General features: G+C 43.6%; 1 protein-coding gene across 1 annotated transcript in view; it reads right to left on the bottom strand.

The window, feature by feature from the left end:
* Positions 1–623: 623 nt before the first annotated feature.
* The window catches only part of LOC126176209 (trypsin-1-like), an 83,656-nt gene continuing 73,999 nt past the window's right edge, over positions 624–10,280 (bottom strand). Inside the window, exon 4 of the mRNA XM_049923354.1 lies at positions 624–995. Within this exon, the coding sequence (XP_049779311.1) occupies positions 624–995 (372 nt within the window). The remainder of the gene's footprint in view (positions 996–10,280) is intronic.

The raw sequence follows: 10,280 nt of genomic DNA, 5'->3' as shown, positions 1-10,280 counted from the left end.
TTTATTCAAAAATAAATAAATGCTTACATTTATGATCTAAAAAACATTTCTACAAATTTTTAGACAAATATTTTAATCGTTAGGGCAGGACAGCACTACACAATATACAAGCAGAGATTTCATCGAATTGTTGTCCACTGAAATATATGGGAACAAATATCAGTAGTTCTGTTTAAAGTTTACTATTCGCCTTGTGCAAGTCTTTAAAAGTATTTAAAAATTCTGTTCTACATTTTTCAGTTTATGTGTGAGGGCTCTAAAGAGTATATATTAACCCACATTTCGTGAAACATATTTGATGTAGGAAGTTTGATGTAAATCCGTCGCAAACCAGGATTTTTTAAAATTTTTTGTTCTACGACCAGTGTTGATGCGTAAGTGATCACTTTTCTGTGTACTACTTATGCTGTACTCTGTACGGTAAGCTATACACCAGAAACAGAAGATTAAATATTACCCAGATGACGACTTTCACGTCGAAATTAGTCGTAGAGTAATAAATAAAAAAGTAGCAGCTTGTTGAGGTTTTTCATCCAAATGTCTACGGAAAAATATGTGCAGCATTACTTAAAGATTTTACAGGTACAGTGTGTGCTGCAGACAGAACAGAGGGTCGAGAAAGGTCAAGCGGGGCCTATGTGCTCAGTGATCCAGGGCCGCAGGGCGGCGACGTTGGAGAAGACGCCCGGCAGGCCGGGCCGCGCGCAGCCGAGGCCCCAGGACACGATGCCGACGAGGAGGCGGCGCTGCACCAGCGGGCCGCCGCTGTCGCCGTGGCAGGCGTCCCGGCCGCCCTCGGGGAAGCCGGCGCACAGCATGCGCTGCGTGATGCCGCCCAGGAAGGCGTACGCCTCGCCGCAGCGCCGCGGGTCCAGCACGGGCTCGGTGAGCGCCTGCAGCTGGGTGGCCGGCGGCCCGTGCTCCGACAGCCTGCCCCAGCCGGTCACCGTCACCAGCGATCCCACGGCCGGCTCCTTCAATGGCAGTCCCGCTGCCTGCAAGTGCGAAACACGAACAAATATTGTTATTTTCTCACTGTGAGAGAACTGAAGGGCCATCTGTTTTAATTGTAAAAAATCATTCAAGAGCGAAGAACGAATAAAATATTTCTTTATTGAAGACAACCGGTTGCCATCATCTTCAGGTCTTAAAATCTTGAGTTGTAAAACATGTTAATTTTACGCTGAGCCTCAAGCACATAATGCCTGTTGAATAAAATTAGCATATTATAAAAGCTTTATCGTCGCTAAATTTTTTGAAAACATAAAGCACCATATACGAGTACATATTGCTCAAAAATTCTACATTCTACAGTTATCAGTTTCGAAATGGAAACAGTAATATTAATAGAAAAAGGAGAAAGGAAGATGGTTATAACGCCCAGTTCCAACCTAGACATTTACGTGACATGAATGACCCTGGACAAAGAACAGGTCCAGTAAACTTACAGTCGAATCCACCACGGGATAGACACTATTCTACATTTACATCTAGATTTATACTCCGCAAGCCACACAACGGTGTGTGGCGGAGGGCACTTTACGTGCCACTGTCATTACCTCCCTTTCCTGTTACAGTCGCGTATGGTTCGCGGGAAGAACAACTGTCTGAAAGCCTCCGTGCGCGCTCGAATCTCTCTAATTTTACATTCGTGATCTCCTCGGGAGATATAAGTAGGGGGAAGCAAAATATTCGATACCTCATCCAGAAATGCACCCTCTCGAAACCTGGACAGCAAGCTACACCGCGATGCAGAGCGCCTCTCTTGCAGAGTCTGCCACTTGAGTTTGCTAAACATCTCCGTAGCGCTATCACGCTTACCAAATAACCCTGTGACGAAACGCGCCGCTCTTCTTTGGATCTTCTCTATCTCCTCCGTCAACCCGATCTGGTACGGATCCCACACTGATGAGCAATACTCAAGTATAGGTCGAACGAGTGTTTTGTAAGCCACCTCCTTTGTTGATGGACTACATTTTCTAAGGACTCTCCCAATGAATCTCAACCTGGTACCCGCCTTACCAACAATTAATTTTATATGATCATTCCACTTCAAATCGTTCCGCACGCATACTCCCAGATATTTTACAGAAGTAACTGCTACCAGTGTTTGTTCCGCTATCATATAATCATACAATAAAGGATCCTTCTTTCTATGTATTCGCAATACATTACATTTGTCTATGTTAAGGGTCAGTTGCCACTCCCTGCACCAAGTGCCTATCCACTGCAGATCTTCCTGCATTTCGCTACAATTTTCTAATGCTGCAACTTCTCTGTATACTACAGCATCATCCGCGAAAAGCCGCATGGAACTTCCGACACTATCTACTAGGTCATTTATATATATTGTGAAAAGCAATGGTCCCATAACACTACCCTGTGGCACGCCAGAGGTTACTTTAATGTCTGTAGACGTCTCTCCGTTGATAACAACATGCTGTGTTCTGTTTGCTAAAAACTATTCAATCCAGCCACACAGCTGGTCTGACATTCCGTAGGCTCTTACTTTGTTTATCAGGCGACAGTGCGGAACTGTATCGAACGCCTTCCGGAAGTAAAAAAAAAAATAGCATCTACCTGGGAGGCTGTATCTAACATTTTCTGGGTCTCATGAACAAATAAAGCGAGTTGGGTTTCACACGATCGCTGTTTCCGGAATCCATGTTGATTCCTACATAGTAGATTCTGAGTTTCCAAAAACGACATGATACTCGAGCAAAACACATGTTCTAAAATTCTACAACAGAATGATGCAACAATTCTTGTTGCATCATTCAAGCGTGGAATAAAAAACACATCTTTTTACGTATCTGGGCATATTCTAAACTGTGCGAATCCACTTTCAATTGCGTAGAAGGTACCTTTCCATTTGAAGTGGATTCGCAATGTTTAGAATATGTCCTACATATGTAAACAGATTTGCTACTGTGTGCCTTGTTCGTACGATTTAACAAGAATTTATGAGCAATAGGTATGTAGACATGGCCTTTTTGCACAAGATTCTTTATGTTCTTAAATATTTTAGAGATGAGAAACCTTTTATACTGTCCTGATTGTTATCCACTTGACATCTTGCGCGTCAGTCCAGTCTAAAATGAATATGTTTTATAACATAAAATTAAAAGACTGAAGTTGACAGCAAAATCTGTTGAAACAGGTTGCCCTCAATAAAGAATTATTTTATGTGATATTGGCTGCTGAATATTTGTTTACAAACAAATCACAGAAAACACCAGACATCATGCAGTAATTAACCTAAATGTTGCATATTGCGGAAAATTTAATATTGAACTTTTTGATCCATAAATACATTATGATATCAACACATTGGTTAGGTTTTAATGTAATTCTAGCGGAAACAGTTTATGTTTCTGCCTTGAGGGGCAGTTCATTGAGTCTGTTGCAACCGTGTCACCTGTAAACATTGCAGTAGATTTGTTACGCTTCAGAACGTTTCAGACAACAGTAACGTATGACCAAGGGCTTCCTGGAGTCATTCAAACGAAAGAGGGAATGAGACAGATAGACTTGTCACTCTGAGTTAAAATGATATCTCCAGAATCTGGAACAAGTTCCTAGCGATAGGAATGGTTGATTGTGGTCACAGTAGTGGTCGCGGAAATAAACGAGTACGCAGGACTGATATCTGAATACAACAGCAAGTAGAAATCCTCAACACAATGCTACATGTTTATAGTGGTAGTTTCAAACAGCTCTAGGGCTGTAGGGGTGTAGGTGTCAACACAAACGATACGAAATAGGCTCCACGAGGAGCGATTACTTGCCAGAAGACATCTGAAGATTCCGCCTCTAAATTGGGTTCAGAGAGGGTCTGGTATCATATGGGCATGGCACCACTCTTTGCAGACTAAGAAGCAGTGCAACACAACCTTCGTTTCTGATGAGACCCTTATCAGTCTCCACACTTATATGAACGTGTGGAGGCAACGTTTACACCCTAACTGTATCGCAGACCACCACCCTTCACAAGACGGTTCAGTTATGTTTTGGGGTGGAATAATGATGACTGCAGGACACACCTTATGCCAGTACATGGGAGGTTACCTGGTGTGAAGTATGAGGATGACATTCTTGCATGCCATGTAACTCTTTTTTGTGAGGGTTTGGAGTGGGAGTAAAACAGATGGACGACAATGCGCGCCTTCATCGTCACACACTAGTAAACACGTTCCTATTGGAGCATAAATCAGCGAGATGGAATGACTGCAATATTCTCCAGATCTCAGCTGCATTGAGAACGCGTGGGACGTGCGAAAACCAGCGGTTTGCAATCGCCCTGTCCCACCAGAGACCTCACAGGACATCTCAGAGGCCGCTGTTGAGAAACAGGACAATACCCCGAAGGCTTATTTGGACGGTTTGATAATGAGTGGGCCTAGCTGCCTTCAAAAGTGTCCCCAGTTACATGGAGTTCAGTTGCTTCATAAACAGTGTGTTATACGGTATGAAAGTGAGAAGAAACTGTATGGTCTATAGTGGAATTTTCTGTAAGGTTTTCTTCTCGTTTTTTTCTTTTTGTTTCTGTTATCAAATTGAAATATGTTTTTCTTCTTTATTTTTCCTGATCACTGTCTCTAGCACAACAAAAACAGTTTTCAAATGTTTAAAATGTGTGTGAAATCTTATGGGACTTAACTGCTAAGGTCATCAGTCCCTACGTTTACACTCTACTTAACCTAAATTATCCTACGGACAAACACACACACCTATGCCCGAGGGAGGAGTCGAACCTCCGCCGGGATCAGCCGCACAGTCCATGAATCAGTTTTCAATATAAAGAAAGTTTATGATACGAAGTTCTTTGTGACTTTATTTGTGTGTATGTACACTGGATTACTAGTTTCGACAGGACTCAGCTGACATCTTTAGATCTTCAAGGTGAACAAAACCACAGAAAATATTTACATTGTAGTAACTGCAGTCGTAAAATAACGATTTTCCATAAGTTCCTTTGGCATACACACAGAGTACACGCTATGAAATCATGCTGTGCGGTATACTGCATAATTGTTTTCGTACCATCAAAATGGACAGTGAACTAGGAATAAAACAAAACTACACTTACAGAAATTATTGTGGTAGACATAGCCCTTCTGTTACTGGTACAGCCTGACTGGTATCTGGCAGTAGTGAGGCATAGCTGAAGCTGGGAAAGTCAGAATTGTTGACAGATTTATTGAAGATGGTGTCAGTAGATATGGCAACATCGCAATGATTACATTAGCAGATGACATCATGGGTTTTTCCACAATCCAGTATCTGTCCCCACCCCATCTATCTCCACTCACATTTTCTAACTAGGAGGGAAACGTTCAGTCTGTGCTGAGCTGTTAGTGTGGAAGCATCTCTTTATATCATCATTTTTGGCATGTGCAGGTGTTATCCTGTTTGAAGAATTTTCTTCAGTTCACAATACCACTTGAAATTGGAGGGGGGAGGGGAAATCACAGGAAGATGCAAGTAGTACCCTGTTGTGTCCAACAACAACTATGTGTCCTAAGTAAACTGCTACAGATCATCAGTTTAAGTCAGTTACATAAAACTCATTTGCGCAGCTGCAGAGATCCATCACATATTGCAAAAACAGTGCAGCTACAAATCTTATGTGCAGATCATATAACGATCCGATACACACCCTAAATATCGGGAAAAACAGTATGCCAAAGCAGCTAAATACCTTCCCTAAACTCAACCTACAAATCATAAAAAATCATAAACGTCTATATGCACAGCTACACATCCAAACGCCGGCCGGAGTGGCCGAGCGGTTCTAGGCGCTACAGCCTGGAACCGCGCGACCGCTACGGTCGCAGGTTCGAATCCTGCCTCGGGCATGAATGTGTGTGATGTCCTTAGGTTAGTTAGGTTTAAGTAGTTTTAAGTTTTAGGGGACTGATGACCTCAGAAGTTAAGTCCCACAGTGCTCAGAGCCATTTGAACCATTTTTTGAACAGATCCAAACATATAGCAAATATCGTGAAACACAGTATACCAGCACTCCAAAACATCACCTACAGATCATAAACATGCACCTTACATATCGAAAATGTATTCTATATATCACAAACGGATATCCACCGGCACCTTCTAAGAGAGAGGCAAGCACATGAGCGTCGAAGGTGCGTGAGAGTAAGCGTAGTTTGAGGCTGACACGCTGCCAGCGCCCTGACTCAGCATGCCCATTAACATCGGTGTGCAGAAGACTAATGCATGTGCAGGGGTCACCAGAGAGCTAACTACTACTACTACTACTACCACTACTAAATTAAACTCCGTCCGAACAGGCCTCGAAAGACGCTAACGGCACTGAGCGGCCGCCGTGTCATCCTCAGCCTATAGGCGTCACTGGATGCGGATATGGAGGGGCATGTGGTCAGCAGGAATGTGATCAGCGCATCATTCTCCCGACCTTGTCAATTTTAGTGATCAGAGCAGCTACTTCTCAATGAAGTAGCTCCTCAGTTTGCGTCACAAGGGCCGAGTGCAGCCCACTTGCCATCAGCACTTGGCAGACCGAACAGTCACCCACCCAAGTGCCAGCCGAGCTCGACAGCGCTTAACTTCGGTGATCTGACGGGAACCGGTGTTACCACTGCAGCATGGCCGTTGGCTCACCAGAGAGCAAGTGATTAAATGTAGAGCCTCAAGGTGCCTCGCCTAGAAGTACTGCATCGCTGGCCCTGAGTGCGTGCTTGGGCACACAGGCCACCACATTAAAACCACATGGCAGCTGGGGGAACTACTGCATTAGACGCCACGTGACAGCCCACGCCAGAGCGGTCTAGCGGTGGCCAGCTGTATCTCAACGAACCCCCTCACCAGCTGGAGGTTGCAAGCAACCTGTTGCCCTTCGTGGAGACGTGTGCAGGCTGACGTTTGATCCCACATCGTGCAGTGGTCCCCATTGTTGATCTGCATAACCACTTATTGTAAAGCCCATTGCCATTGCACAAGTGGTTCACAGTGCTCTCGGGGCATCGGTGGGATAAGATATCATGTGTGGGGCAGGTGCTTTTGAGGCTGAGCTTCCTGTCTTCAAGCAAAGACCACCAGCAAATCGTTTGACATGGAAACGTTGTGTCTGTCGGTGACCTGGCAGTGGCAGCGTTTCCTGTCATCACGCACATGCTTCAGAAACATTACTCAGTTTGTCCAGACTTATAAAAGCCATCCTGTTCTTTATTGGAGGAGGGGCAAACGCCTGGCCTCTTAAAAGTCACCGACATCCACATTTCACTGTCAACGAGCAGTATGTTTCCCATCTTCCCACCAGCAAATCGTTAAGCATATTTCCTCCCTAAACATGTGCATTAGAGACACATCGGGAAACGCCAATGCTGTGGTGTATAGGAAGATGTCGAAGTTGATTGGCTGTAGGATACGGGATGACTTAGACAAAATTTCTAGTTGGAATAATGAATGGCGCAGAAGAGTAGCAACAACCAATCTGTAACCTTCATATCCAGTATTAGTAACCTCCTGCTTACTATAGTCATCACATTCCAATATCTGGGCGTAATGTTGCAAAAGATATGAAATTGAATGAGCATCAGAGGACTGCGACTTGGGTTTATTGGAAGAATTTTGAAAAAGTGAGGTTTATCTATAAAGGAGACTGCGACCTATTCTTGAGTATAGCCTGAGCCTTAGGGGATCCGTATCAGGTTGGATTAAAGGAAGAAGGCATACCAGTTCCAAAATGGACTGTTAGATTTGTTACTCGTAGGCTCGATCACAGGCGAGAATTATTGAGATGCTTTGGAACTTAAATGGGAAGGCGACATTCTTTTAGAGGATCACTCTTGAGAAAATTTAGAGAACGAGCATTTAAAGTTTGCTGCTGCTGCTGCACCAACGTACTTTTCGGGTCAGGATCACAAAGATAAGAGACGAGAAATTAGATCTCATATTGAAGTATACAGTTAGCTTTTATTCTCCATAGCTCTACTGGCAAATGGAAATGACTTGTTGTAGTACAGGTTACCCTCCACCATACACTGTTCGGTTGCTTTTAGACTATGTATGTAGATGTAAGTTAAATCTACCTATTAAGATGTCAGTCCACCGATTATCAGACAGACAAAACTCACGGAAGAAGGTTGTCTCCTACTTCTCAGAAAAAACAAACGACGGAACTCCAGTTGATGATTGTCTCTTGGTAAAATACATTTTTAGCCCCTAATTTTTTCATTGCAGTCACTTCGCGAGACGATGCGGGAGGGAGTAACATAGTTCCTCATAACACTTAGACGGAACTCACCTCTCTGCCTCCCTTTTGTCAGAGTTTCTCTAGCCTTCTTACATTCTCAAAAATCTTCCAGGTTACGATATGGCAGTTGTATCTACTCGAGTTACAAATGGAAGTGATGCCTCTAGCCAATTGTACCCTGCTAATTCTATCAAAATCCCATCACGTTGTCACAGCAGTGTTCCGTTAGTCAAAAGACTGGCTAGTCCTCAATCCATCGCTGGCTGTATAGAGAGCTACCGCAACGAGGAAAACAGTACACCACCGTACAGGTAGAAGTTCACCATCACGCGGGTGGCTATGTCCAGATATTTTTTCGATTGGTATTGGTTCTGGTAAATTTTAGTCAGTGACGTAATAGAACTGTAGCAGGTCTCTTCGAATATTTTAGATTCAATAGCTACATTTAGCCATACTCTACTCCAACTCCCACCAGTCCTCAACCCGATGCAAACCTCTATAGCTAACCGGTATTACAGCCCTGCTATAGACAGAGCTTACTTCTAAATACCTATTCCGCAAACAACTGCACCGTGTCGATTATGCTGTAGCAGTATTTCTTCGTTCCTTTTCCACTCACTTATGTAATTGGGGAGCAAAAAGTGATTGTCTGTATGCCTCTGTACGTACTGTAATGTCATCTATTATCACCACGCCACATATAGTTAAAAAAAGTGGCCAATGAAACCTTACTGATTCATCTGTAGTATGTCAGGATGAAGAAAATCCTCAGTTAGTGACATCGAATGATGCCCATAAACGTGCCTCTGTATGTGCGCTAGTCCCATTTATCGTATTGCAATGATCGCTACGATAGAACTACGACATCGTGGTCGTGTCAGAGTCTCCGCTGACAGCACAGTGATTCGTGAGGAGTACATCACAAGTATTTCAACTGCTATGTACCTCCATACTAAGATTATAACAGTTTGACAGAGGTTCTAACATGCACACTATCCATCGCATCATTTACATTGGCGCAACAACCTCGCACCTTCACGCACAGTTCATAGAACTGCAAGAGTAGGAAATGATTCGGGGTTTAATCACAGCATTGTTCATTCCCCCCTCTCCCACGTGTTATTCGATAGTGGACCGACGACGGTACCGCATTGCATGTAGAGTGGTGGATAGTGAGCATTTGTGTAGTTGTACTTTATTTATTTAGAAGCAAGCCAAGGAATTCCAAGCTTATCTGACTATCGTACATCGACAGCCAATTAACCAACACGTACATGTCAGACCAAATCAATGCCGGTGTATCCTCCAGCAACAGCAATCATCTTAGTGCCTCCTACATCCCGATCCTCCGAATTGTAGCACCACAGTCTCTAGTTGAAATGCTGACAGAATTTGCGGCCGTTCGCCTCCTACACTACCACTTCTTAGTGTGTCGATTACACCCTCTTAATAATCCATGCAAATGATTTTGAGCCTGACATTCTTCTGCTCTAGCGCGTTACTTCACTTAAGATTCCAGCAGATGAATAAGAATCCGAATATGCATCCTACTTCAGCTCGCCCCAGATGCTTACTACTACTCATTTTACTGCAGTTAACGCTTCCACTCACAGTGTACGGGATTTCTAGTCCAGTAATTGTCTAATAGATGAATTCAGGTCAGCTACCAACTCCACCACATGTCTTCCCACCTGCTTGGAGACAACTCCGTCTCATGCGAACATTCAACATGTAAAACAATTACCCCGCAAATGGTTGTATAGGTGGGGGTATATCGCATCATTGTTATCGATTACCCTCTCCCAATGTCGACAGTGGAAATTGATAATGTATAATAAGATACGAAGGGGTTACTCGTTCAAATAGAGTGGGAGACGCTTTGCAGAAAACTGACATATATATCAAGTGGTGGTTGGCGGCACTACACCATCTTTTGTAGGAACATTAGATAGAGATGTGCTGTTCGTGATTTCGGTCACTTATCCGTTCTAGGGTCAACAGAAGTTCATTGCAGGATGGTACGCCCACTCCAGCAGGTTTTGCATGC

Source organism: Schistocerca cancellata, chromosome 3, assembly GCF_023864275.1.
Source record: "Schistocerca cancellata isolate TAMUIC-IGC-003103 chromosome 3, iqSchCanc2.1, whole genome shotgun sequence".
Taxonomy (NCBI): Eukaryota; Metazoa; Arthropoda; class Insecta; order Orthoptera; family Acrididae; genus Schistocerca; species Schistocerca cancellata.
Note: the sequence above shows the minus strand (reverse complement) of the source record. Positions and strands in the feature narration are given on the sequence as shown.